Raw genomic sequence first — 27,533 nt, 5'->3', positions numbered from 1 at the left:
ATTGCCCAGAATGTTTCCATTGTGCTGAGGTAATTTCTGATGAAACCTTGATCTAGATTGCTGCTTTCTTTAACATACAAACTCTGTTGTGTTGAATTTCTCTTTAGATTGGATTTGAGAACGTGGGTGGTCTTTCCGAACACATCGCAGCTTTGAAAGAGATGGTGATTTTTCCCTTCCTGTATCCAGAAGTTTTTCAGCGGTTCAATATTCAGCCCCCAAGGTAACTCATTCCAGTGATAAATCTTAAGTCAGCTGTTTTCAGGAGAAAGTTCAATTAAGGTATCAATATGCTTCCATGCTTCAACATTTTTGGCAGCGGTGAACATTTGTTTTAGTAGTAGCAAAAAGTGGTTTCTTAAAAACGGATAGAATCAAGAATATTTGTAGGTTAAAAATATAAGCAATGTCTTAAAATTTTAAGTTTTACCATCTGGTGTTTTTAAAAAGTTGGGTTAGTTGGGTTGGAGTGGTTTTGTTCTCAGTTTTATGTACAAGTCAGCTTGATTAGTTTGTAAGCAAGAAGGGATTATCTAGTGGAAGTCAATTGTAATATGTTGCCTGGAAGCCCAGTTGTTTTTCCTGCCTACTTTTGCTTTCTTTTTTTTTTTTTTTTCCTCTGAGTGCTAAGGCATCGCTTTTCCTTCCGGCTTTAGGCTTCCTCACTTGCCATCAGCAATAGATGGTCTGAGAGACCAAACCCAGTAACTTAATGCTTTTGAAAGGAGCATTAAATGCTTTACTAACAGATTCTGCATATTGTGAAAGCAAGAATATGCAGTTTATTGCTGCAGAAGGAACTGGTGATTCACCATTCAGCCCATTCTCAGATTCTGTGCTGAAGTTTGCCCGTTTGTCTCCGGTTTGCTGTAATCACCCTGTTTGTCAGCAGTTTTGGAAGTGCCCTTCTGGGACAGTATGCTCTCTTTTGAAGGTTTTATACGTTTGAGTTACCCCCTTATTCATTTCTTTAGGTGAAAAAAATGAATTTTCTTGTGAAACGTTGTAAAAACGCAGAACTTCTATCTGTTCTGCCTCTACCCACACTTCAGCTATTACTGCTGTCTTGTACATGATGTGTTTTGGTTAGGAAGGATGAGTTTGTTCTAGAGACGATGGTTGTAGGAGGTACTCATCATGATGTTTTTTTTCCTATCTGGATCATTTTTATTGCAGAGGCTGTCTATTTTATGGCCCCCCAGGAACAGGGAAAACACTAGTTGCTCGTGCACTTGCCAGTGAATATGGTCGAAGTGACAGGAAAATATCATTTTTTATGAGAAATGCTTCGGACTGCATGAGAAAATACATGGGGGAATCAGAATGCCAACTTCGTGTGTTATTTGAACAGGTAAGGTTGAAATGCACAGTGTATTCTGTCAGAGTTGAAACCATTATTTTCTGTGGTCAACGTTTTTAAGTAGAACTTGCTCTTTTTTTTGTATTTTGTTAGTTTTTTTTTTCCCACTGAAATGGAAATGCCAGTGTTTCTGCTGTGAATGTCAGCTGTAAGAACTACTGGAACGATTTGCTTCCTGTCACCCGGATACAGTGGGTTGACACAGACTGTCTTCTGTTAGTCATGCCAGATACTCCAGTAGCTCTATCAGTAGAGGTCCCAGAGGCTAAAATGAAAGATCTAGTTTAGATGACATTCCAACCATGATGTTTTTGTGCATTTTTCCTTTAAATAATGCTGTTTTACTCTGTGTTTTTGTGCTAGGCCTATCAGATGCGACCTTCAATTATTTTCTTTGACGAGATAGATGGTCTCGCTCCTGTGCGCTCCAGTAAACAAGACCACATTCACAGAATCACAGAATCACAGAATTTCTAGGTTGGAAGAGACCTCAAGATCATCGAGTCCAACCTCTGACCTAACGCTAACAGTCCCCACTAAACCATATCCCTAAGCTCTACATCTAAACGTCTTTTAAAGACTTCCAGGGATGGTGACTCCACCACCTCCCTGGGCAGCCTGTTCCAGTGTCTAACAACCCTTTCAGTAAAGAAGTTCTTCCTAACATCTAACCTAAAACTCCCCTGGCGCAACTTAAACCCATTCCCCCTTGTCCTGTCACCAGGCACGTGGGAGAACAGGCCAACCCCCACCTCACTACAGCCTCCTTTAAGGTATCTGTAGAGAGCAATAAGGTCGCCCCTGAGCCTCCTTTTCTCCAGGCTGAACAAGCCCAGCTCCTTCAGCCGTTCCTCGTAGGACTTGTTCTCCAGGCCCCTCACCAGCTTTGTTGCCCTTCTCTGGACCCGCTCAAGTCCCTCGATGTCCTTCTTGTAGCGAGGAGCCCAAAACTGAACACAGTACTCGAGGTGCGGTGTCACCAGAGCCGAGTCCAGGGGGGCCAATAACCTCCCTAGCCCTGCTGGTCACACTGTTTCTGATACAAGCCAGGATGCTGTTGGCCTTCTTGGCCACCTGAGCACACCGCTGGCTCATATTCAGCCGACTATCCACCATCACTCCCAGGTCCTTCTCTGCCAGGCAGCTCTCCAACCATTCCTCTCCCAGCCTGTAGCTCTGCTTGGGGTTATTGCGCCCCAGGTGCAGGACCCGGCACTTGGCCTTGTTGAACTTCATGCAGTTGACCTCAGCCCATCGGTGCAGCCTATCCAGATCCTCTTGCAGAGCTTTCCTACCCTCGAGCAGATCGACACACGCACCTAACTTGGTGTCATCTGCAAACTTACTGAGGGTGCACTCAATGCCCTCATCCAGATCATCGATGAAGATATTAAAGAGGACCGGCCCCAGCACTGAGCCCTGGGGGACGCCACTAGTGACTGGCCTCCAACTGGACTTGACTCCATTTACCACGACTCTTTGGGCCCGGCTATCCAGCCAGTTTCTAACCCAACGAAGCGTGCGCCAGGGCCGTGGCCGTGCGGCGGCTGCCGGCGAGATGGCGGTGGCAGGGGGCGGTGGCGGATCCTCGGCATCCTGCACACCCTCCGCCCGCGGCCTCGAGCGGCCCGACCCGCTGGCGCGCCTCACCTGCCCCGTGTGCCTCGAGGTGTTCGACAGCCCCATGCACGTCCCCTGCGGACACGTGTTTTGCACACCATGCCTGCAGGAGTGCCTCAAGCTCAAAAAGCCAGTCTGTGGTGTCTGCCACAGCACCCTGGCGCCTGGCAGCAGGGCTCTGGACTTGGAAAAGCAGTTCGAAGCGACAGAAACCACTTGTAACGGCTGCAACAAAAAGATGTTTCTCTCAAAGATGCGCAGCCACGCAGCTTCTTGTTCAAAGTACCAGAACTATATCATGGAAGGTGTGAAAGCTGTGACTAAAGAACCACTCCACAACACCAGGAACTTCCCCAATCGCTTCACCTTTCCTTGTCCATATTGCAGCAAGAAAAGCTTTGATCAAGAAGGACTAGTTGAGCACTGAAAAACATTGCACAGCATGGATGCAAAACAAGTGGTTTGCCCAATTTGTGCCTCGATGCCATGGGGAGATCCAAATTACAGGAGTGCTAACTTCATGGAACACCTTCAGAGACGACACTGGTTTTCATACGATACTTTTGTGGTACGTGTTTCTTCATCCTTGGAATACGTGAGCCTGACGACTCTTAAAACCCAGCTTTTTTTATGTAGCCACTACTGTAAAATGTAGTCCTTGCAGATGGTATAATGCGAGAAGTTGAATTACTGCTAAGTCAGAGGAGGAGACAGCTGGTTTTGTGTTGTGTTAACCAATATGGCCCTGGCAGTAAAAGAATTTCTGTACCCTTTGTTCATAGGATTATGATGCTGATGAAGATGATATGATGGCACAGGTTTTGATGCGTTCTTTGCGGGATAGATAAAATAAAAAAGAAGACTAATTGTCAAACCAAGCTTCCATGAGAGGGAAATGGCCAGCATTCTTGCACTTCTCCCTGTCCATGCCAAGATGAACTCAGGCATTCAGAAATATGGAAGACTTTAATCTTAGTTTTGAATCCCCATTTGATCTTTTGGTATCATTCTTGTTTTTTATTAATATGACTATGTTGTTCAACCACGTAAGGCTAATTTTCTTTTTTGTTTCACACAAAGCTTATTTATAGGTCAGTGTGGAGGAGACAGTTCTGTTTTCCTTCACATCTGCCTGTTTTCTGATTGCTTTCTGCCAGTTGTGCTAGTTTGACTAAAGCCAGAAATACTCCAAATTGACTGGCATGAACTAGCTGGTAAACCTCTTCTTCCCCTGATCTTGTTTACATTTCTTAAATGATAGTATGAGAGGTGTCTTTGTGGCTCTTTTCCTTTAGTGAGACCCCTAGGTGCTAACTCACCAGATTAGTTCCTGTTTCAACTGGCCTATGATGCCTGTGATTTCATGATGTTTACCAGTGTGTGAATTCTCACAGGCAGCCTCTCAATTATATGGAAAATATGTCTTCAGTATGTCTTCAAACTGCAACATTCCTTAGCAAAAATGTTTGAAGCTGAGTAAGAAACTAGTTCAAAACACTTTAGTTCTATACCTGATGACGATTTTGTTCCATACTTTGACCATAATTTCTAGCCTGCCTGGAAAACAGAACTTTGGTGTTAGCTAAAATGCATAACTTTCAACTGTTATAGCAAATATTAATCATTTGTTGGCCTTATTAAATTGGTGTTTAAAAAATCGGTTTTCTAGGAATCTTAAGCCTTATGCTTGTAGGGGAATTCAGAAGCTTTTTCAATATCCGTATCTTATGTCAACTAAAAATTTCATATATATATTCCTAGTTGTTCCATCCCTCAAGGCAAGCTGGTAGCAAAACTTATAACCCGTAGCACTTGCACAGCACTGCCTTCTGCATTGCAGATTCTAACAAGTATTTTGAATTCCTGTTTTTACTTAAACATCGCTAAGGTAGCTGAAGCTGTACTTAGATTGTTTTCCATATACATACAGGATGGAGGTATAGCTTTCAAAGAAAATGTAAAATATAAACAAGTTTGAATTCATAGACAATGGATACTTGATACTCAGTTATACACTTTCATTGTAGAGTTTCATTTTTAGTTTAACACTAATTGCACGGTCAATATGCTGAGATCAAGCAGTCTCAGAGACCCGAACAGAGCTTGGAAATTGGAGTAGTAGTGCTGAGATGTCTGGTCTCATTGAACTTGGCATGCCTGATTGGAGCAGTGGACCTGCATCACCACAGAACTGAGTACTAATCAATTTATTTGACCAATAAACTTCACACTCTGCAGACTGCAGCATAGCCTTACCCCTAAGAAATGAAACGCACCCCAGCTAAAACATCTTGATTAAACTTTGTGTCCAGCAAGTTTGTGGCTTCTAATATATTTAACTTGGTTTTGGTGTGCTTTCCCTAATGTGGTAAGGCTGGTATAGATTCTCACTGAGGTATCTGCTTGGTGACTGCAATCTTAGTCTTAGGGAAAACATACATCAGTGTGGGAAAAGTACTGTGTTATGGGGTTGGTGATTCCTAATGCTTGGTCTGTGAAGAGATTACAATGTGCTAGTGGTTGGGTAGGGATTTCTAGGTTCTGGCTATGACAAAGTTTTGTGATAAAGATTGGCCTGAGTCTAGATTTCTGCAACTGTTCTAAGTGCACTTCCATGCAATTCTGACATTCATAGGTATTACAGTTTTGCACCTACATAAAATCTGCTTGATCTTTGGGGAATGAAAAAAAAAAAAAGGATGATGACCTGTTTAATTTACTGTGAACACGTTAATTTATCCTGAAAACTTGTAACTCAATGCCAAAACAGGTGATTCTAAACGATAGTTGAAACCAATTTACTAAGCCTGATATCAGCAAGTGGTCTGTGTTAACTTACCTATTTTTTATGTCTTAAAATGAGTCTTGTCCTTAAAAAGCTTGTCCATTATGACTACTCATGGAAAAAAGTCATGTGGAATGGAACAAAATTTACTGAACCGGTAAGTAAAACCTATATTTTTCTATTAGTTCCATTGTTTCAACTCTTCTGACGCTTATGGACAGCATAGATAACAGAGGGGAGATTGTGGTAATCGGAGCTACCAACAGACTGGATTCTATAGATCCTGCTTTACGAAGACCAGGACGCTTTGACAGAGAGTTCCTCTTCAAATTGCTAAATACAGAGGTGAGAACTTAAATTCAACATTAGTGCTACCATGGCAAAGTCCAACTTTATAGGGAAAAAAAAAATGACAACTTGAACAAAAGAGTGATATGTGGAGACACTGCCTTGTTCCATGGAGGGCAAATCTGGTACTGGATATATATGGTCAGGATGATACCACCAAGTAGTTAGTTCTATAACCAAACCTTTCATTTCCAAAGTTGTACCTGTTTACTTAATTATTTAGTCCACTTGGGCGCTTTCATCATGAAGTTGTGTTTTTGGTCTCAATCCTTCACTTATGAATGAATAGGGGACGTGTTTGCATTTGATTGTGCCCCGGATCAGTGATAGTAGTTTGAGTCATAATTTTGTCTTTTTTTTTCTTACTAGGAAATTAAGAAAGAAATCTCAGCCTTCTGGTCCGACACGTAGTCTTCAACATACTTTTTACTCTCCAGAGGCTTTTGTTGCACACTGTTCTGTTATTTGTAAGCAATTTAGTAAATAGTATCTCATATAGGTATATAAAATTTAATATATACGTATTTTAAGATATTTTAAATAAATTTGTTTATTTGACCTTTCTTAAATATATTTAAGTACTTTTATTTGATATTTTTGTTCTATATATGTAGCTCTCTTTTTATTATCCTATATATATATAGGATAATAGAGAAGTGAGAAACAAAGGAAAGAAACCAAAAGCACCTTCCCCCCCCATCCACCCTCTTCCACCTCCTCCCCCCGAGCGGGGGGGGGTCCCATTGGACCGCGCGGCCCGCCCCTCGCCGGGGCCCCCGCGGTCCGATTCGTGGAGGAGCCTCCTGCGGTCCCGCCCCTTCGGCCCTTCTGTGGTCACGCCTCTCCGCTGTCAATCACAGCCGGACCCGATTCTGAGTGGGCAGCGGCGCGGGGCGCATTGTGGGGGCCGGAGCAGAGCGGTCGCCATGGAGACGGGGCCTGGTCCCGCTCTGCGAGCCTGACCCCCGGCCCCTGACCTCTTCTTGACCTTTACCAGTGACCCCGGCCCCAAATGAGACCCCCCAAGGCGTCCCCATTGACTCCCCAGTCAGTAGGATTGTAAAGTACGAATGTTTATTCAGCGCAGGGCAGAGCGGGGGATAGTCCCACCAAAGACGTGCGCACCCGACGTGGCAACTTGCCTTGCTTATCTGCAGCAAAGAGTTACGTAGGCCTGAAGTTTCACAACGCGCCCGTACCTATTCATAGCCTGTCCCCGCTTCGTCTTAAAATGAGTCCCAAGCAGTCATTGCTGGAAACTCCTCCCATCTGCGCTTGCGCAGTGTGTCTTGGTGGTGGTCGTCGGGGGTCGTGGGGATGAAGGTTGGTGACTCTTCCTCGTCACTGCTCCTTGACCTCTTGTCTCTGCGCAGACTCAGTTGCTCCTTGGCTCTTGTCCATCTGCAGTGTAATACACAATAAATGTTTGTTCATTGTCTTTTGTATTATAAAAACAAGGAGTTCTGTTTGAGGAACGGGAGTTGTGAAAACTCCCTGCTGAAGTAAGGAGCTGTATAATGCTTTGCTAGACACTATGAAAATTCTTTTGCTTAATGTAACAAAATAGAGAACCCCCTCCCCTTCTCTCCTTCTGCATCTCAGTAGCATCTTTTGTTAAAAAACCACTGCTGCAAAGCTCATGTAACCATCTCCTGATAAGTTGTTAAACTAGTGTATCAACATCTTGCCTTCCTGTCTCACGCTGGGCCAACATGACCAAATAAAGAAAGAAGTTGAACCACAACGCTGAGGAAGACTATGGCCTTCATCTTCACGACCACCAGAGGGACAGAGACGACCCCCTAGCAACAGCGCGCGCAGTCGCAGAATACACCAGGATGTGCTGCGTAATCCTGAAATCACCAAGATATAAAAAGGGACCGTGGGGGGGGATGAGGTGCGCGCCGTTGGTGGAGCCGAGACTCCCCGGCCGCCCAGCGCTGTTTTGCTTGCTGTTGCTTACTCAATAAATTCCTTTCTATTATTAATGCAATGCTCTCTGAAAATTAATTAAGGGGGCAACTTATAACACGCAGGACCAGTTTCTGCCAGTTTCTTAAGACAGGCTCTCAGTCTTCGTGGGAGACTGACCTTGGGAAGGGGCCCACGGCTTCTCGCTTTAGGTAATTTGCACGGGACAGGGCAGGAGCACGAGGCTGCGGAGCAGTCCCCGAGCATAGCCCGCGTCTTCACACAGCGCCGAGCCATTTCTGTGAGATTGCCTCTTCTCTACCCTCAGCCCGCAGGATGGGGGAGAGACGACCACCCAGTAGCCCCATGCTGGCCTGGGTGGAGGCCGAGGCTCGTCAGGAGAACACAGCTCCCACTGAACACCATGAGCACGTCATGGAGCTGCTGTTGAACGGTGAGCGAGGGCTCCCGTCAGGGGGAGCAGGGCTGGGGCTAGGGAGCGGGGGGGCCAGCAAGAGCACCCTGCTCAGCATCAGGACCAGCATGGCAGCCCAGCCCCCGGACACCCCCAGGGAGGTTGTGCCAGGGGAGCAAGCACGGGGCTGGAGGGAGGCCAGAGCTCCTTCCTCTCCTCCCTTTGGCCACCCTCTACAACCCTCCTTCTTCTCCTGCCTTCTTAGAAGCTGACAGCTTATGTAATACACAATAAATGTTTGTTCATTGTCTTTTGTATTATAAAAACAAGGAGTTCCGTTTGAGGAGCGGGAGTTGTGAAAGCTCCCTGCTGAAGTAAGGAGCTGTATAATACTTGGCTAGACACTATGAAAATTCTTTTGCTTAATGCAACAAAAAAGAGAAAGGAAGATGTAGAAGGAATGTGTTGCTTTAATCTCTCTGGTCATGGTCAATCAATTCACAATCAATTGAAATGGCTAAGGGATCATACACAACAAATTACGATACAGAATAATTGGTTTGATGATTGGCTTAAATCTGTCTTTGGAAATGCAGGGGGATGGGTTTTTTACTTAATCAAAGAGGGACTTCGCCTTTTGCTTATAATTATGTTGATTATAATTGCTGCGCGGGTAGTCTTTAACTGCTTATCTAGGAAGCTTGAACAACTCACTGAAAAGGCATTTGTAGCCCAAATTAAAAACGGGGGAATTGTGGAGGAATGGTTAAGTGAAGTAGGTCATGTGCATGTTGAGCAGCTAGGAGGTCGTGAGTTAAGAAAGTATCGAACGCAGCTCATATGAGTCTGAGAAAGTACATAACGTCTGGGAGCTAATCAGGCACAAGGACACGATATCCGTTGGAGGTTTGGGAAAGTACTAACTGTGTTATTTCGGTTGATGGGCGTGAGAAACTAGCTGATAAAATAGAGAAATGCACTAACCAATCATGAGCTTAACTTTTGCAATATGTATGAGCTAATTATATTGAATTAGATAAAAGACGACTGAGCTATCCAATAAATTGAAGTTCACTGATCACTCATATTGAGCGTCTGTGTCTTCTTTCTGTCGACAACAAATGTCCTCGCAACATTACTGTACAGACTCCCCCTTGAGTGGCCAGTAACAAGTCTAGGGTCATCCGATTTTGTAATACTACCTGTGATAAACTAGATATCTCTTCTTGTTGAGCCTTTATAGCATACAGAATTTTGTTTTCTAACTTCTCTATAATTGCAGAAATATTAACTATTGCCTTTTCCAATTCACTCACTCCTAACCATGTGATAAACCATCACACAAAACTATGAAAAGGGGTGTGTCTCTCTACCAATGTATTGTTAATTTTTCATCTGATTCTCCGGATATGATTTCTCAAGTAACCTCGAGGCACTACATCATGTACTGTCATATTGGGGACTACCGCTCCAAGAGTGCAACTTCCCTTCCAATTCTCAGGCAAGACCTTACAGGCTGTATCATTGCATAGCCAATACCACCCTTTTCCTTCTGGAACCGTCCAGCTGGTTGAATTTGCCCAGCCGCTAGTCGTACTAATATCAATTGTTCAATTACAAGATGTCTGATTTCCCACATAAGTAGTATCCGTATTTATACAATGCTGTTTTCCTATACCCTTAGGCGGGTTACACCTTTGTACACATACATAATAGGATTCTAACGGCATGAAGCTACTCACTTCTAGTTCCAAAACTGCTTAATATTTTCGACCCCAAGATGTGTTTTCCCACAAATTAGTCTAAGATAAGTTTGCAGGCAAGGGAATCCCGATTAACGATACACCCTTATTCCCATGCTGTGGCAGATGGGTGCATACCCAACAGTTTGTCTTATTAGTTACTTGAGAAATTGTTTGTATTAAGGTCAGGTGTAAGTTCTCATCCCAAGTTGCCCACCCCGAATCCGAGAACCGCACCCCTGCAATCATTAGGATCTGGAAAACCGTAATTTTGTTGGTCCAATTGGAGTGGTGGTCTATATCCTCGCCGGGACCTTCTTCACCCTTGAATTGTGGATCCAAGCTGCTTGCTTCTTAATCTTAATGGCGGTGTGTGTTGTCAGTAATACTTGGTATGGTCCCATCCACTTTCCTTCCATTTTTCCTGTAGGGGTTGTCCTGAAAAAGTCTTTATATATATATAATTCCCGAGCTTAAAGGGGTGGATTGGTTGATCCAACCCTCTAGCCCTGGTCCCTAAAACAAATTTATGTACTTTATTTAATTGTTTCTGAAGTTCAGATATATAAGCATATAAATATTCTGATCCTAACTGCGTTAGGTCCTCTCCACTAAATAGAAATTGCTATGGCCTTCCATATAAGATTTTGAAGGGACTCAAATTCCCTTTTATTCTAGGTTTAACTCTAATTCCAAGTAATGCTAAAGGGAGGGATTGAGGCCATGACAAATTAGCTTCTTATCCAATTTTAGCTATTTATTGTTTAATTAAATGGTTCATTTTTTCTACCTGTCCACTTGCCTGTGGTCTATAAGGAGTATGCAGTTGCCAATCTATCTTTAGAATCTTACTTATCTGTTCTACCACTTGTGCACAAAAATGTGAAACTCTATCAGAAGACATTGCTACTAGAATCCCAAAGCATGGTATTATTTCATTTAACAAGACTTTAACCACTTCTCTTGCTTTGTTTGTTCGACAGGGAAAGGCTTCAGGCCTTCCTGAAAACGTGTCAGTCAGAACCAGTAATAATGATACCCCCCTTTTCTAGGGAGTTCTGAAAAATCAATTTGCCACTGTTGCCCCGAATAATTTCCTTTACCGATTATTCCAAATTTTATTCTATTCTTGGTATTGGGGTTATTGTGTAAGCAAATGCTACATTGTTGAGTTACTTGTTTTATCATATCGTCCCACTAATGTCTGACTCAGGCTCTTATGCAGTGTGCCAGCTCCCCAATGCGTTTTATTGTGTTCTGTAAGAACTATGGGCCATGTCAAACTAGAGGGTATTACTATGTGGTTATCTTTTAAATATACTCATCCATCTGGTTTCATTTTACCTTTCAAATCTTCAATTAATTTTAAGTCTTCTTTTGTATAATTTGGATATAGTTTGGATTTTACCGTCTGGTATCAAAGACAATGCCTTCACCTCAGTTATTTCAGCTGCCTGCTTAGCCTCTGCCAATCGATTTCCAATTTCAAAATCGGTGTTCCCCTTTTGGTGTCCCTGACAATGCATGATAGCTACCTTTTCTGGTTGTTTTACAGCCTCTAACAATTTTAAAATTTCTTCAGCATACTTTGTGTTTTCACTGAGCGGTCAGCAATCCATGTTCTTTCCAAATTGCTACATGAGCATGTACCACGCCGAATGTATATTTAGAATCTGTCCAAATATTTACCCTTTTTCCTGCTGCCAGTTCCAATGCTCTCGTGAGAGCAACTATCTCCGCCTTTTGAGCTGATGTTCCAGGGGGTAAAGGCTTAGACTCGATTACCTGCTGAGTAGTTGTTATAGCATATCCAGCTTTACGTTGTCTTTGCATAACAAAACTGCTCCCATCCGTGAACCAAGTTTCTTCTGCATCTTCCATGGGCTCCTCCTTAAGGTCTGGTCGGCTGGAATACACAGTCTCTATAGTTTCTAAACAATCGTGAATCACAGGTTGTGCCGGAGAATCACTAAGAAAAGAGGCTAGATTCACAATATTAGTTATCACAATTTCCACGTTGTCCTGTTCTACCAATATTGCTTGATATTTCAAAACCATCAATTCTTGTTTAAGTTGTTTAAAGACTTTTTGTGCTTCTCCAGTCCAGACTAACTTTGACTGGTTAATCTTTATCAATTCACATAGAGGCTTTACCAATAGTCCATAATTATAAATCCAAAGGCGACACCAACCTGTCATTCCTAAAAAGGTTTGTAGCTCCTTTACCATTTGAGGTTCTGGAGTCTGGCAAATGACTTCCTTATGTTCAGTTCCTAGTTCTCGTTGTCCTTCCGAAATTTCAAATCCCAGATAGGTCACACTTTGTTGAGCCAGCTGGACTTTCTGTCAAGAGACTTGATATCCATTTAAACCCAGAAAATTGAGACGACTTATAGTCCATTGAATACAACTCCCTTTAGTCTCGGTAGCTATTAAGAGATCATCTACACATTGTAACAAAGCACCTTCAGTGTCCGGAGGCATCCATGTTTTGAGTTCCCTTGCTAATTGGTTTCCAAAAATAGTGGGGCTATTCTTGAATCCTTGAGGTAGTAATGTCCACGTAAGCTGCGTCTTTCTGCCTGAATCGGGATTTTCCCATTCAAAGGCGAATAGGTTTTGGCTTTCTGTGGCTAAGCCTAGGCAGAAGAAGGCATCTTTTAAATCCAGTACGGTAAACCAGGCTTGACTATTCTTTAATTTAGTCAGCAAAGTATAAGGGTTTGCCACTACTGGATGTATATCCTCAGTGATTTTATTTATGGCCCTCAAATCCTGAACTAGCCTATAGCTTTTTCATCTGCCTTTTTAATTGGCAATATGGGTGCATTGTATTCTGATTCGCATTCAATCAATAATCTATACTGTAAAAATTTATTAATTATCTCTTTAATTCCTTTCCTATCTTCTATCCTCAAAGGATATTACTTATCCTTAACGGGTTTCTCTCCTGGCTTTAATTTAATAATTATTAAGGTCACATTTTTAGCTCTTTCAGGGGTTTCAGTAGCCCAAACTCCTGGACATACTTGATCTGTGATCTCTAAAGGTATTTCACTTTTAGGGTCAGTTTGTATTAGTGCCAAGCTTAACACATTTGTTAGTTCTTCTCCTATACTTAATTCCATTTTCCCTTTTTCAAAGACAATTTCTGCTCCTACTTGCTCTAATAAATCTCTACCTAAGAGTGCCCATGAGGAGCTAGGCATATATAAAAATCTGTGTATGCCCCATTGTTTCCCTAACTTGTACTTCAAAGGTTCACAAAAATAAGCCTTTTCGGTTACACCTTGTCCTGGTTTCAGTTAGAACAGAGTTAATTTTCTTCCTAGTAGCTGGTAGAATGCTATGTTTTGGCTTAGGATGAGAAGAGTGCTGATAACACCCCGATGTTTTAATTGTTAAAGAGCAGTGCTTATACCAAGCCAAGGACATCTCAGCCTTTTGCCCTGTCCTGCCAATGGGCAGGCTGGGGGTGCAGTAAGAGCTGGGAGGGGACAGACCCAGGACAGGTGACCCAAACCAGCCAAAGGAGTATTCCATACCATCTGACGTCAGGCTAAACAATACATAGGCGTGGCTAGCTGGGGGGAGGGGGCCAGACTGCTTGGGGTTAGGCTGGGCATCGGTCAGCGGGTGGTGAGCAATTGCATTGTGCATCACTTGTTTGTACACATTATTAGTAGTGGTACTATTATCATCATTGTATTATTATTATTATTATTATTATTATTATTATTATTTTCCTGTCTTATTAAACTGTCTTTATCTCAACTCACGGGCTTCACTTTCCATTTCTCTCCCCCGTCCCAGAGAGGGAGGTGGAGGGTGAGCAAACGGCTGTGTGGTGTTTAGCTGCCGGCCGGGTTAAACCACGACACATCTTTTACCCTAACATAATAATTCTGTGAAGGCATTAATGCTTGATTTAGAACTGAATACGTTGCCCCATATCAATAAGAAATTTCACTTCCATTCCTCCCCTAGCTTCATTATAACCAGTGGAGGATCCGCTAGGGTAGATTCCCCAGGTCCCCATTATTCCTGTTGAAATCAGGGGTCAATTACCCTAGGAAAAGGCTAGTCAATTTGTCCTCCGAAGCCAGGTCCAAACCGTTTTGTTTTATTTATTTATTTATTTATTTTCATTACATTTCAGAGTTGGTCTAAAAGTTCCATAGGGGTTTCTTTTAGACCTTGTTGGAAGCATATTCTCAATTCCCAATTCATCCAGGTTTTAGTATTTACTTAACCGTTCATAATTTTCAGGATGATTTGGGTCTTAGCGGGGGTCGGTCAGGGGAATGCAATTGTCCACAGTTCCTTGAGCGGTCCCATCGGCAATCTGAGCTCGCACATGAACTCAGGTTGTTTTAAGAGTTAACTGCTTTTCTGTTTCTGTGACAACTCTCTGGGACCCATCATGGTCCCTTTGCCCTAAAGGGCTAACACCCGTGATTTTAAGATCTCTGCCTCGGGCAGAGGCAGAACTATTAACATTCCTACATCCTCTTTCCCTGCTCATTCAACTTCAAACACCTTTAACACTTTCAACAACCCTTTTAACACTTCCTTTATCTTTCTCCAGCCTGTACTTCTCTAATGCCAACATCAAAGGTTCAGTCAGGGGCCAACTTAATTCCGTACCTTTTCCCACCAAGATGCTGAAACATCAGTATACAACATTTCATCCTGTTCTGCTTCTCAAAAAACAACATTAACTGTAGCAAAATATTATAGTTTAAAGTTCCATTTAGGGGCCACTTTTCTCCACATTCCAGCTTATAAAGCGGCCACCACTGATTACGATATTTTATCAATGTTTTCCTGTTCACACTTCCACCGGCAGATCCTCCAATATCCTTCCAGTGACTTAAAACACATCCTAACACACTTTTCTTTAAAATTTCACTGCTTGTTTGCCCCCCCATTTTCCAGTTTACACTTTCAGAATACACATGTTACTTGCAAAAGCGTATCACAAAACGTATCACTCACAAAAATACGGGCACGCATTATCTTTCAGTAGCGATGTCACAAAACTACTATTACCAGCAATATTGCCAAAATCACAATAACAATAGTCAGAGTCAAATTCCACATGCGATAAGTCAGAAAACCGAACTGTGTAACACCGTAACGATATCTTTCTTATAACAATGCCACGAACCTACTATTACCACCAGGAAAATAGCCAAAATCGCAGTAACAATAACCAGAGTTAAATACCATACTCCATGAGTCAGAAAACCGAAATAGACAACACAATTCCAGATGGACCTTAAAGCGAGCTCCTTCCTTAAGGTCCCCAAACATATACTTATGGTGCTAACCACAGAGTATATACCAAACACTGCCTCGCAGAAGATCACATTCTGACTTACAGACAGTTCCAGATGACCGGTCTACCAGAAAACCAAACCAGAATAAAGAATATACTCACTTACAATGATGGGGTCCTTGTCTGCCTCCGCAGTGATCCGGTAAGTCGAGGAGTCCCTCCGGGAAATCCCGGGGGTACCCTAGGGAGTCCTGTTCCCAGCGGGTCCTGCAGTCCGGCAGAGAGGTTGTCCCATCTGGGGTGCCAGATTGATTCAAAGATCGAAGCCGAAATTCCTTTAAGTGGTATATTCTTTATTGCAGTGCTGGATGCACGGGGGATCTCTCCACCTATCGTGCATACTCAAAGCAGAAAGCAGTCTTGAATTTATACAATCAATCTATCAATATTCTACAAGCACCTATACATATGCATTACCTATCCCCGCCTTCCCTCGCTTCTCATGCTAATTAGTCTTTTGGCACCTTGCGCCTGCGCAGAGCCTTCCAAGAATTGTGGGCAGGGGTCTTTGGGACGTGGGCAGGGGTCTTTGGGAGGAAGACCCCGAGTCTTCCTCACAGTGTACTTTTCACCTTTGGTCAGGAATCTGCTGAATTGGCATGTTTCTTAATTGCAAGAGCTGGTTGTTGCTAATTCTTCCATTTGTTGTATCTTTATAATGAATTCCAATGTCCAGTTTCGAGATTTATAGTCCTTACATTCGTTTCTCTGTCCGTCTGCCGCTTCCTTATCATGAGTTCCAGTGTCTTGTTTCGAGATATACAGTCCATGTCTGGGGATTGTTCTTGCCTCCCCAATGCCTCCCCAATACCTCCTTAATCAGGAGCACGAGGCTGCGGAGCAGTCCCCGAGCATAGCCCGCGTCTTCACACAGCGCCGAGCCATTTCTGTGAGATTGCCTCTTCTCTACCCTCAGCCCGCAGGATGGGGGAGAGACGACCACCCAGTAGCCCCATGCTGGCCTGGGTGGAGGCCGAGGCTCGTCAGGAGAACACAGCTCCCACTGAACACCATGAGCACGTCATGGAGCTGCTGTTGAACGGTGAGCGAGGGCTCCCGTCAGGGGGAGCAGGGCTGGGGCTAGGGAGCGGGGGGGCCAGCAAGAGCACCCTGCTCAGCGTCAGGACCAGCATGGCAGCCCAGCCCCCGGACACCCCCAGGGAGGTTGTGCCAAGGGAGCAAGCACGGGGCTGGAGGGAGGCCAGAGCTCCTTCCTCTCCTCCCTCCTGCCTTTGGCCACCCTCTACAACCCTCCTTCTTCTCCTGCCTTCTTAGAAGCTGACAGCTTATGTAATACACAATAAATGTTTGTTCATTGTCTTTTGTATTATAAAAACAAGGAGTTCCGTTTGAGGAGCGGGAGTTGTGAAAGCTCCCTGCTGAAGTAAGGAGCTGTATAATACTTGGCTAGACACTATGAAAATTCTTTTGCTTAATGCAACAAAAAAGAGAAGGCCCCTCCCCTTCTCTCCTTCTGCATCTCAGCTGCCTCTTTTGTTCAAAGACACTGTTGCAAAGCTCATGTAACCATCTCCTGATAAGTTGCTAAACTAGTGTATCAACATCCTGCCTTCCTTTCTCACGCTGGCCCAACATGACCAAAAAAAACAAAAAACAAGTTGAACCACAACGCCGAGGAAGACTATGGCCTTCATCTTCACAACCACCAGAGGGACAGAGACGACCCCCTAGCAACAGTGCGCACAGTCGCAGAATATACCAGATGTGCTGCGTAATCCCGGAATTACCAAAATATAAAAAGGGACCCTGGCGGGGGTGAGGTGCGCGCCGTTGGCAGAGCCGAGACTCCCCGGCCGCCCAGCGCTGTTTTGCTTGCTGTTGCTTACTCAATAAATTCCTTTCTATTATTAATGCAATGCTCTCTGAAAATTAATTAAGGGGGCAGGCAATTTCTACAACCCTCCTTCTTCTCCTGCCTTCTTAGAAGCTGACAGCTTAGCTGTCTACAAGAAAGAAGCGGAGAGCTTGCACAGCATTCTGTCCTTCGTCAGCAGCACGCAACGGGTAGGTGTGGCCTTGCCATGGTGGCTGTGCCTGTGTCTCCTGAGGGTCGCGCAGCTCTGCTGCCAGGATGCTGGCGGGCTGCTGGCGAGGCAGAGCTGCCGCCCTCCAGGAGCCCCGCACAGCCCTGAGCCCCTCGAGGCTTTGGTCCTGCTGCCGGCCATGGGTCTCCCCTCTCACACTCCCCGTTGGTCTCTCTGCCACCCGGCTGCCAGGATAAAGACCTGAAGATGAAGTTCCTAAGGAGCATCATCAGCGTCTGCAGAACTGCCAGAAACTGTGGCCTGTGGTGCGGCCTCGATGCCTTCTGCAACAAATACCAGCTGATATTTGTTTTTGGTATTTGTGAGCAACTTTGTTTCTCACAGGGGGACTACCCCCGTGCCGCCCAGCGCTGAATAAACACACCTACTTTACAATCTTATGGATTGTGGAGTCCGTTTTCCACAAGCCACCTCTGCTAAGCCATTCCCCACCACACCACCTAAAACCCTTACAGCTGCCTACCATGGTAGAGGCTGGAATGCTCAGCACACCACGCAAAAGATTCCCCGGCCCTGCACGTGTTGTTGGAGTTTTAATGGAATGCAGGCGTTTGAAGGTTTTGTGCCTCTCCCTGGCTTAGGAGAGGCAGCAGCACAGTGCCCGCCGGCACCAGCTCGATGTCAGCTGCTCCCTTGGACGTGTCAGGATGAAGATGGTCTGAGTGGCCAGAGACACAACACTTTCCTCCTCGTCATTCTGCAAGGGCTGGAGGACTGCAATGGAGAGCAACAGAGCAGAAATGAAACCCACCTGTCTGCAGAGACTGCGGGCAGAGCCTGCCACCCCTCCACCCATCACTTCCCGCAAAGACACAGAGGGACCAAGGGGTTAGAGTCAGAGAATCATTAACTATCCTGTGTTGGAAGGGATCACTGAGCCCAACTCCTGACTGCACACTGGACGGCACAGGACTTAACACCACATATCCAACAGCTTTGTCCAAATGCTTCTTGAACACCCACAAGCTCGGGCACCATGCCTGCTTGCCTGGGGAGCCTGCTTCAGTGCCCAACCACCCTCTCAGGGAGGAACTTTTCCCCAAAATCTGATCTGAACATCCCCTGACCCGGCTTTAAGCCACTCCCTCGCCTCCTATCACCGGTCGCCTGAGAGGAGAGCTCGGTGCCTCCCTGTCTGCTCCCCGTCACAAGGAAGTTGTAGACAGACGTGTTTTGCTGTTAACATACTCCAGAAAAGCCCTTTCTCTTAGCCACCCCGGTACTGGCCAGCTTCAACCCCAGCCGAGCTTTTGGCCATACAAACTTTCTCCCTTCCCTCTGAAAAAGGTGAATGCCCCCTGCCCCATTGGTCGTGGACCCACACCCCGCTGCCTTCACTCACTGCTGCAGATTTCATGGATCTTCCTCTCGCTCTGGTCCTTGCAGTGCTGTGCGGCAAGACCTAGGCACAAAGTTGCTGTCAGAAGCCTGCAAGGTGCCCCCCAAGCCCACTTGCATGGGGACCCAGTCCCGGGGGGGACTCTAGGGACACTGGGGCTGGCAAAGGCTGACAAAAGAGGGACCCTGGGGGCTGTGGCTCACCGATGAATCTGATGGCTGCCTCCCGCAAGGCGACCTGAGTGTGCTGCAGGTACGGCAGGCTCTGCTGCAGGTATTTCTCCACCTTTCTCTTGTCCTGCATGAGCTGGAGAGAGCGCAAGGTTACAGGGCTTGCAGACCCTGCCCAGCTGGACAGACCACCCCCTCCTGCCAACACCCCCCCTTCCCCTCAGGCCATTCCCATCTCCCAGCCACGAGCCCTGTGGGGCTGGGGTTTTGAGGTATGGAGAGAGCTGTTGTCTTTACCAAGCACTCTGCGATCCTCCAGGTCTGCTCTGTCTGCGCCAGGTGCTTGAGTTTTTCCTGCTTCAGGAAGTCTGCAGCGGTGACAAGGGCTTCCAGGGAGGCCTGCAGAGCAGCAGAGGCTGAGAGATGGCACCAGAGCCCAGGGAAGGGGACCTGGCAACCCCCACCTCTTGGCAGGGCTGCAGGCCTTTCCCAGCCCACGGTGGGATAATGCAGTGGGGGGTGAGTGTGAACTGCGTTTGGCATAAGGAAGGAGGGGAGCTGTGCCCCCATTCTCCATGACGCAGGCGGCTGCACCCCGAAGGGACACACATGCCAAGTGCCCAATTACCTTCAGCCCTGGCCCCGGACACCCAGGCAACCCCTGTGGTGTCAGTCTGCTAGTCCCTCTAGTCAGGTATGCCATACGCACCTTGGCCACGCTCTGGGTCTGGTCACTCAGGTGAAAAAAGAGTGGGAGCAGGCTCCTCTGCACGACCTTCTTCAGCTGCCTCTTGTGGCACCACAACGCAGCCTGCATCACTTTGTTGTAGAGGCAGATGGAGAGCTCTTGCAGCTGGCTGCACTCCTGGTAGGAGGAAGAGAGGAAGACTTCAGCAAGAGCTGCTCCCTGCCCGCGGTGAGCAGGGGCATTAGGGTGGCTGACGTGAACGGAGGTGCTACAGAATCAGAGTGTGCTCAAAGGAGCTGTGGCCAGATCTGTAGCCAGAGTGAAAGGACGCAGCCCCACTAGAGGGAACGTAAGAGGCCTCCTTCACGGGGGGCAGCTGTCATGAGAGTGCCCATTTGTGGGCTCAGGTCCCGCAGCAGCCTTACATCGTTAAACAGTGGCAGGATGTCCCCAGCCACTTGCAGAGCGATGGAGCTGGCCTGCTTCCTCTTCACGTGATCCATCACGTTTCCGATGAGAAGCAGGGCCTTCATCTTGGTGTCAGCCCTGGCAACCTGCAGGCCCTGAATGATGCCTGGCAGCAGCACGGGAAGTTTTCTTGCCTGGAGGAAGGACAGAGTTTCCGTTTGGTGAAACGATGAAAGGCCACCCTGGCCAGAAGCCTGTGGTGCCAGAGCACCAGGCTGCCATCTTGCTCGCGCAGAGGCAGCACGACGAAAAGGAGGGCAGCTGAGCAAAGACTCTGTGCCCCCTTTCAGACCCGCCCCAAAAGGTACATGGCATGCATGGAAAGCTCCCCAGAGAGCCGCTGGGCCCCTCCATGGCCAGCTCATTTCTTGGCCATTTCTTCTGCGCCACAGAGCTGCGGGCAGAGCAGAGCCCTCCCAGCTGGCCGGGAGCAGGCCATGATACCTTCAGGACAAAGGCCCACCGGCCTTCACAGAAGTGTGCCCTGCTCACCGTGACAGGTGTCTCTGATGCTTGGAGGAGAGCGCTGAGCACCAGCGAGTATGTCACTCGGTTGGGATGCTTCAAGAGCCTCTGGAGATGGTGCAGGGCCCCCGAGTCGTCTTCTCCAACATCTGGGTGGGCCAGCAGCTGAAAGGAACACAGCATTGAGAGACTGTCGGAGGCTGCAGGCAGCTCCCGGCTCTCCCGGCGCCTCAGGCCAGGGGCCCCGGGGCCAGGCAGCCTGTCCTGGGGCAGCTGTGGCTGTGGAGGGCCACAGGGCCCTTGAGTGCCCTGTTCCTGGCAACACCCAGCAGCCTTTCTTTGCCTGCTGCTCCCGCAATGATGTCCTGGAGGAGCTGCCAGTTTGGGGGTAGATGGGCAGAGGCACACACACGGCCCTGAAGAGGAGCAAGGCCTCGTCCAGTAACTCACCGCCAAGTGAGGGATGCAGTTGTCGTCAGGGATGAAGCCCGGGAGCCTGCGCAGCTTCCACTCCTGGAGCATGCTAAGTGTCTCCCTCAGGACATTCTCCATCGTCTGGTTCTGGGAGAACATGGTTTCCCACATGGCCAGGGCAGCGCTGCAAGGACGGAGCACTCAGTCAGCAGGGCACACTCCGCCCCAGCGCCGTGGCCTGCACAGGCCCCGCAGGCCCCAGGCTGTCCTGCAGCCCTGGCCCTGCCGCCCCCCTCCCTTGGGGTGCCCTGGGAGCCTTGTCCAGGCAAGCAGGAGAGGGCAGAGATGACGTTCCCTGTGGTGGCAGGGATCCTGGCTGGCTTGCTCAGCTCCGGCTGCCCTGGCTGTGGCCAAGGAACCACGGCTGGAAAGCATGGCGGCGTGGAGGCCCCTGCTCTGGAAACGCAGCGTGCAGTTTGCTGTGGATGTGTCAGGCGGATGTGTCCTGTCCCCTCCCCTCCCATACAAGAAGCCCTGAAGGTTGGCATGCCTGTCAGATGATGGCGAGATCTGCAGCAGGGTGCTGGCCACCTCCCTTGGCCGCTGGTTGGCCAGCCAGAGGATGAGGATGTCCAGGCTGCGCCGGGCTGATGCCGTGTTGATGCACTCCACGTGTCTGTAGATGCACCTCACGATCTCTGGCACCTGGAGAGGAAAAAGTGGAGTGCAGATGTATTTTCAGCCACTACTCACACAACTGCCCTTCCCATCGCTCTGGGATGGCTTCCAGGGATTGCCTGAGGTGCCTGAGAGGGCTGGACGTGGCAGGGAGGAAGCGGGGCCTGACATGGGCTAACGGGCAGGGCAATCCAACTACAGGCCACTTACGTCGGTCAGCCAGGAGGCAGGGTCTTCGATGGCCATATCCAGCACACCGCTGGCCTCCTGCTTGTCATATATGTTGGAGTCTCTCAGGGCTTCAATGACCTGGAGGATGATGTCTGTCCTCTGAGACTGCTGGAGGTATTTTCCAAAGTTCTGCAAGGAGGAAGGGACGTAAGACACGTTGCAGCAAGTGCCCCGATGGTGCTGCAGAACTGAGCGGTGAGAGCAGCTCTGGAGACAGATGCCTGGCCGTGCTGGCAGCAGCGCCCACGGGAAAGCAGGAAGCAGGGGCTGCAGTCCCTGCGTGGTGGGGGCTGAGAAGAGCCCTCGGGGTGAGGGACCAGGGTTGGAGGCACGGGCCCAGGGTGCTGGCCCTGCAGATATGCGGGGCTTGCCAGTGGCCAGGAGGGCCAAGAGGAGCTGCTGCTGTGAGGCTGGAGTACCGCCTATGGAGAGGTCCTACTCAGGGACAGCAGGACCGCGCGGGCCAGAACAGCGAGGCCACACCAGCCACACTGATGCCGGAGCCCTGTGTTCCCACAAGTCTCCTGCTGCTGCTGGGACAAGTGTGCCAGGAAGGGAGGAACTCATTACCGTGGCAATGTCCGTGGTAGTGGGCGAAGGAAGCCTTGGTATGGCCTCAGCTTTCCCCTGAGGCTGTTGATTATCTTCTGGTGCTGTTCTTCCTAAACACGGCAGCGGAGGGGGACAAAAAGAAGAAGATTCACAAGGACAAGCCACTTTTGTTAGGAGGCTTACCAAGTGGCGAAAAGAGCTTTTGAGTAGGAATGGCTGAGGAGGGCGGAGATGCTGCAGAGCCCAGGGAGGCAGTGTTGGACAGAGATGGAAAGCAAAGGCAGACAGCTGATGGGAGCAACGGAGATGGCAAGAGAGCAAGGGGTGACGTGTGCCTCAGGGGTATGCATGCAAATGCTCCCAGCCTGGGACACGCAAAGGAACGAGAGCCCTGCGTGCAATCACACAACTAAAACGCTCTTGGCCTAACTGAGGTGTGGGGGGTGGCTCGAAGGGCTGGAGCGCTGTAGTGCAGGGATACGAGGGGTACATACAGGGATCCTCTCTCTAGGAAGACCGCTTTAGAGGTCTCCACAAGAGCGCTCCATGGCACTACTTAGGAAAAGAAGCAAGTGCCTCAGGCAGTGCCTGTGTCTGGAGGGGAAGGAAGCCCAACACAGCTTCTCTTACTGTTTTTCTGGATGAATTGGAAGAGGTAATGAAGAGCTTCCAAAGCCTCCCATTGTAGCTGCCTATTCTTGCGAGTGTGGCAAAGGAGGAGACATCCCACCAACTGTCCCAGGAGCGGCACATTGCACTCAGTGTGTCCTCCATCAGCGCTGTGGTCCTGGGCGAGAGAGAGAGGAGGGAAGTGCTGTGGGAGGCAGCTGGGGCCAAAGTCCTGGAGCCAAGAGTGTGCCCAGGGCTGGGTCCCAGGTGAGTCATGCCTGCTCTCCCACCGTGCTCCCTGGGCGCTTGAGGCCTGCACAGGACGGGGGGCAGAGCTGGCTCCCGAGAGTGCTCTCAGGGACTGGGAACATCCCCCACTCGGGGTCCATGGGCAAAGGAGGGCTGAAGGCCCTTGCTTCAGGGCTGAGCCCTAGCTGAGGGTCTGTAGCCGGGCTTGCCTCGGCAGCACCCCTGAGCTGCAGGCTGATGTGGTCTGCGGGGAAGGGGAGGTGGGCTGGCTGGAGGGGTGCGTGGCTCCTTACCTCCGGTGAGAAGCTTGTGGCTAGCCAGCTGGTCAGCTTCGCGGCCCTCCCCACGGCCCTCTCGCAAATAGCTTCGCTGGGGGAGTTGGCAAAGGGCAGCAGAATCTGTGAGGGGAGAAAGTGCTGGTCTGCCCTGGGGGCTGATGCCCGCTAAAGCAGGAGCATCAGTGCTGGGCTCCTGCAGCACTCCGATCTCGGGAGGAAAGCACCGCGGACAGGGAGGCAGGTGGACAGCAGCAGCACCAGTGGTGACCAGTGCAGTGCCTCGGAAGAGGGGTCCAATTCCTGCTGCTGCGTTGACGCAAAGGAAGCCCAGGAGCGCCATGGGCAAGGCTTTTCTCCGACACAGGAGGAGTCTGTGGAGGGGAAAGGTCTGCAGCCAGGGGATACGGGGCTGCCAGAAGACCTGAGTGGGCAGCCCCCGGTTCCCCCAAGGGAGGCGGGCACCCTTCCTGCCCTGTGCTGCCTGTGCGTGGCACTGAAGTAGGGCCTGTCCGTTCCGGAGTGGATGCTGAATTCCCTCCGGGTGAGGAAGCGCCCCTGGGAACACCGCTCTTGGCAAGTGGCAGACCTGCAAGATGTCCTGCAGCTCACAGAAGCCGGAGACAGGAGAATTTCTGATGAATAGCTCCAGCATGCGGTCCATGGCGTCCAGGGTCTGCAAGGACAACAAAGGGGTGGCAGTGGATCTCCAGTCCCTCTCCCTCTGCCAGGATCTGCACAGATCTCAGCACAGAGCAGCCAGGGATCAACCCAGAGGGATGGGTGTTCCAAGAGCTCTCCCAGAGCATACCTCCAAGTAGCTGATACGGCTCGGGCCCTCCAAGTGCTCGTGTGAAGGAAGCAAGAAGATGCTATTAAAGCACACGAGCAGGATGCTCTTCTTCTTGCCCTCCAGCACTGACTTGACATAGCTGCAAAGAAAGCAAGGGGCCTTGTTGTCACGGTGCTGGGAGCAGGGCCTCAGGGCCTCAGGGAGGAGGACGCAGCACTGCGGGGCCTCGGTCCCTGCCATGGGGGCTGCCTTCTACCTTCCAGAAGCCCCGAGGCTTGGCGAGCAGCGGCCCCGCGGCCGGCACTGCCAGGCTGCTGCCTAGACAGGGGAAGCCTGGAAGCCGGGCCCAGGGCCAGAGCAGGGGCTGGGCACGTACCTCAAGTGGCCAAGTGCAAGCATGGCTTGCTGCTGCACCGCTGTGTTCAGAACGTCCAAGGGCTCGTCTTCCAGCAGCACCTGCACAGCACAACCGGGATGGCACCGGGCATCGGGCAGCGCAGCGCCAGCAGAGCTGGTCCAGGTCAGAAGGGCCGGTGGAGCCCCAGTGCCCCCAGCCAGCTGTGGCACCCAGAGGGCCGCCCTGCCACCTCCCTGCTGCTGACGGGGCTTCTCAATGGCCCCAAGGCCGTCAGCGGCAGCTGAGTGTCCACGCAGCGCTTGCCCCCGCCAAAGCCCTCGAGAGTCCCGTCCCCACAGCCTGCCCTTGCACCCCTCCCAGAGCCACCAGGGGGTGTCCCCTCACCTTAATATGCTCTGCCAGCTGGTATTTGCTGCAGAAGGCATCGAGGCCGCTCCACAGGCCGCACCTTCTGGCAGTTCTGAACACTCTGATGACGCTCCTTAGGAACTTCATCTTCTGGCTTTTATCCTGGCAGCCGGGTGGCAGAGAGACCAACGGGGAGTGTGAGAGGGGAGACCCATGGCCGGCAGCAGGACCAAAGCCTCGAGGGGCTCAGGGCTGTGCGGGGCTCCTGGAGGGCGGCAGCTCTGCCTCGCCAGCAGCCCGCCAGCATCCTGGCAGCAGAGCTGCGCGACCCTCAGGAGACACAGGCACAGCCACCATGGCAAGGCCACACCTACCTGTTGCGTGCTGCTGACGAAGGACAGAATGCTGTGCAAGCTCTCCGCTTCTTTCTTGTAGACAGCTAACTTGTCAGCTTCTAAGAAGGCAGGAGAAGAAGGAGGGTTGTAGAGGGTGGCCAAAGGCAGGAGGGAGGAGAGGAAGGAGCTCTGGCCTCCCTCCAGCCCTGTGCTTGCTCCCCTGGCACAACCTCCCTGGGGGTGTCCGGGGGCTGGGCTGCCATGCTGGTCCTGACGCTGAGCAGGGCGCTCTTGCTGGCCCCCCCGCTCCCTAGCCCCAGCCCTGCTCCCCCTGACGGGAGCCCTCGCTCACCGTTCAACAGCAGCTCCATGACGTGCTCATGGTGTTCAGTGGGAGCTGTGTTCTCCTGACGAGCCTCGGGCTCCACCCAGGCCAGCATGGGGCTACTGGGTGGTCGTCTCTCCCCCATCCTGCAGGCTGAGGGTAGAGAAGAGGCAATCTCATGGAAATGGCTTGGCGCTGTGTGAAGACGCGGGCTACGCTCGGGGACTGCTCCGCAGCCTCATGCTCCTGCCCTGTCCCGTCACAGCCGTGCCGGACACTGGGTGGCCGGGGCTGGCTGCTCTGGCTTTTATAGGCAGCAGTGGGGAGTGCCCCGATGACGTCACAAAGGGCCCTTCTGTGACCCGCTGCCGACTCGGGGAGGGCCGGGTGTCCCCTGCAGGGGCACAGGGGCAGCTTGGAGAGAGGGAGGTGGGGGAATCTCATCGAGTCGAGATAGAGCGCTGACGGCATTAAGCTAGGATGCTACTCAGTGTCTTTGCTAACCGTGGTGCATTGTGCAAATTACCTAAAGCAAGAAGCCGTGGGCCCCTTCCCAAGGTCAGTCTCCCACGAAGACTGGGAGCCTGTCTTAAGAAACTGGCAGAAACTGGTCCTGCGGATGGACAAGAGCCAAGGAGCAACTGAGTCTGCGCAGAGACAAGAGGTCAAGGAGCGGAGACGAGGAAGAGTCACCAACCTTCATCCCCACAACCCCCGACGACCACCACCAAGACACACTGCGCAAGCGCAGATGGGAAGAGTTTCCAGCAATGACTGCTTGGGACTCATTTTAAGACGAAACGGGGACAGGTGATGAGTATGTGAAGCTTCAGGCCTATGTAACTCTTCGCTGTAGATAAGCAAGGCAAGTTGCCACGTCGGGTGCGCACATCTTTGGTAGGACTACCCCCCGTTCTGCCCAGCGCTGAATAAACATACCTGCTTTTCAGTCTTACTGATTGTGGAGTCCTTTTTCCTCAAGTCAGCTTGCCTGTGGGCACCGGGCTCCTCTCAGGGTCTGCTGAGGCCCCCCTTTGCTCTCGTGTCTCTTGCCATCCAGCGTGTCCCATACCCCGGGGAACACCCTTCAGCACACTGTGGAGCCCTGCCTGTCCCCTTCCGCAAGGGTCAATGTTGAAGATTGACTCCACCTTAAGGGACATAGTGCCTTTTGTGGCTTCTCTCTTCTCTTTGAAACAACGAGGATAAAACAGAAAAGATGTAACATAGCAAGCTGAAGGGATTGCTGAACTTGATAAATTGTTGTATCGGCCTTAGTTTTGTATCGGCCTTGCTTTTGTATCGCGCCTTGCTTTTGTATATAAGACTCAGTTCTAGCCACAAAATCAAGGCTGAAGAAGAAACACGGTGCCCATTAAATTAGCCTTAATTGAATTAGCCTTTTTTTGCCTGCTCCTCCTGCATGTACGTCCTGGAGGAGCTGTACATTTGGGGGTAGATGGGGAGGGGTGAGGGTTGTCATATTTACCCAGATATTGCCCCTTACATAATCGTATCTCCCTATCTCTAAGGGGGAAACAGATCCTAGGCCAGGAGCTGGTGGGGCTCATTGAGAGGGCTTTAAACTAGGTAAGATGGGGGATGGGGCTGAAACAAAGCTTGTTAGAGCTGTGCCGGGGGGACAATG

The 27,533-nt window shown here is 49.5% G+C and overlaps 1 protein-coding gene, 3 long non-coding RNA genes and 1 pseudogene across 5 annotated transcripts; 2 read left to right on the top strand and 3 right to left on the bottom strand.

Moving 5' to 3' along the window:
* Nucleotides 1-2,654: 2,654 nt before the first annotated feature.
* LOC311425684 (E3 ubiquitin-protein ligase RNF114-like) lies at nt 2,655-4,025 on the top strand (annotated as a pseudogene). The gene is made up of 2 exons (XR_014698859.1): nt 2,655-3,548; nt 3,763-4,025. The product of XR_014698859.1 is annotated as an E3 ubiquitin-protein ligase RNF114-like (transcript).
* A 1,881-nt stretch (nt 4,026-5,906) lies between these two features.
* LOC311425695 lies at nt 5,907-17,748 on the top strand. Its single transcript, XR_014686397.1, has 2 exons — nt 5,907-7,786; nt 17,077-17,748. It is a non-coding gene; the product is annotated as an uncharacterized lncRNA (long non-coding RNA).
* Nucleotides 7,166-8,718, bottom strand: LOC311425698. Its single transcript, XR_014686399.1, has 2 exons — nt 8,670-8,718; nt 7,166-8,135 (listed from the first exon to the last, which is right to left on the bottom strand). It is a non-coding gene; the product is annotated as an uncharacterized lncRNA (long non-coding RNA).
* A 360-nt stretch (nt 17,749-18,108) lies between the features above and the next one.
* Nucleotides 18,109-22,172, bottom strand: LOC311425774 (maestro heat-like repeat-containing protein family member 7). Its single transcript, XM_084501773.1, has 10 exons — nt 22,021-22,172; nt 21,683-21,837; nt 21,169-21,316; nt 20,746-20,883; nt 20,211-20,387; nt 19,807-19,962; nt 19,395-19,496; nt 19,131-19,233; nt 18,931-18,990; nt 18,109-18,302 (listed from the first exon to the last, which is right to left on the bottom strand). Exons 1-10 carry the CDS (start codon nt 22,054-22,056, stop codon nt 18,166-18,168), a joined length of 1,212 nt encoding a protein of 403 aa, XP_084357899.1. The 5' UTR covers nt 22,057-22,172; the 3' UTR covers nt 18,109-18,165.
* Nucleotides 22,173-22,612: 440 nt separating this feature from the next.
* LOC311425773 lies at nt 22,613-23,852 on the bottom strand. The gene is made up of 3 exons (XR_014686420.1): nt 23,745-23,852; nt 23,224-23,380; nt 22,613-22,703 (listed from the first exon to the last, which is right to left on the bottom strand). It is a non-coding gene; the product is annotated as an uncharacterized lncRNA (long non-coding RNA).
* Nucleotides 23,853-27,533: the final 3,681 nt, after the last annotated feature.

The sequence above is a fragment of the Aythya ferina genome (genome assembly GCF_964211825.1).
Source record: "Aythya ferina genome assembly, chromosome: 33".
In the NCBI taxonomy this organism is placed as follows: domain Eukaryota; kingdom Metazoa; phylum Chordata; class Aves; order Anseriformes; family Anatidae; genus Aythya; species Aythya ferina.
The sequence above is the reverse complement of the archived record's forward strand: the minus strand, read 5'-3'. Positions and strand labels throughout refer to the sequence as shown.

Coding starts and splice junctions, on each gene's coding strand:
- LOC311425774 (XM_084501773.1), bottom strand. CDS start 22,056: ATGGCCATCGAAGACCCTGCCTCCTGGCTGACCGAC. Junction 20,388..20,745: donor CATCAGAGACACCTGTCACG/GTGAGCAGGGCA, acceptor TCCTTCCTCCAG/GCAAGAAAACTTCCCGTGCT. Junction 19,234..19,394: donor GGAGGATCGCAGAGTGCTTG/GTAAAGACAACA, acceptor CGCTCTCTCCAG/CTCATGCAGGACAAGAGAAA.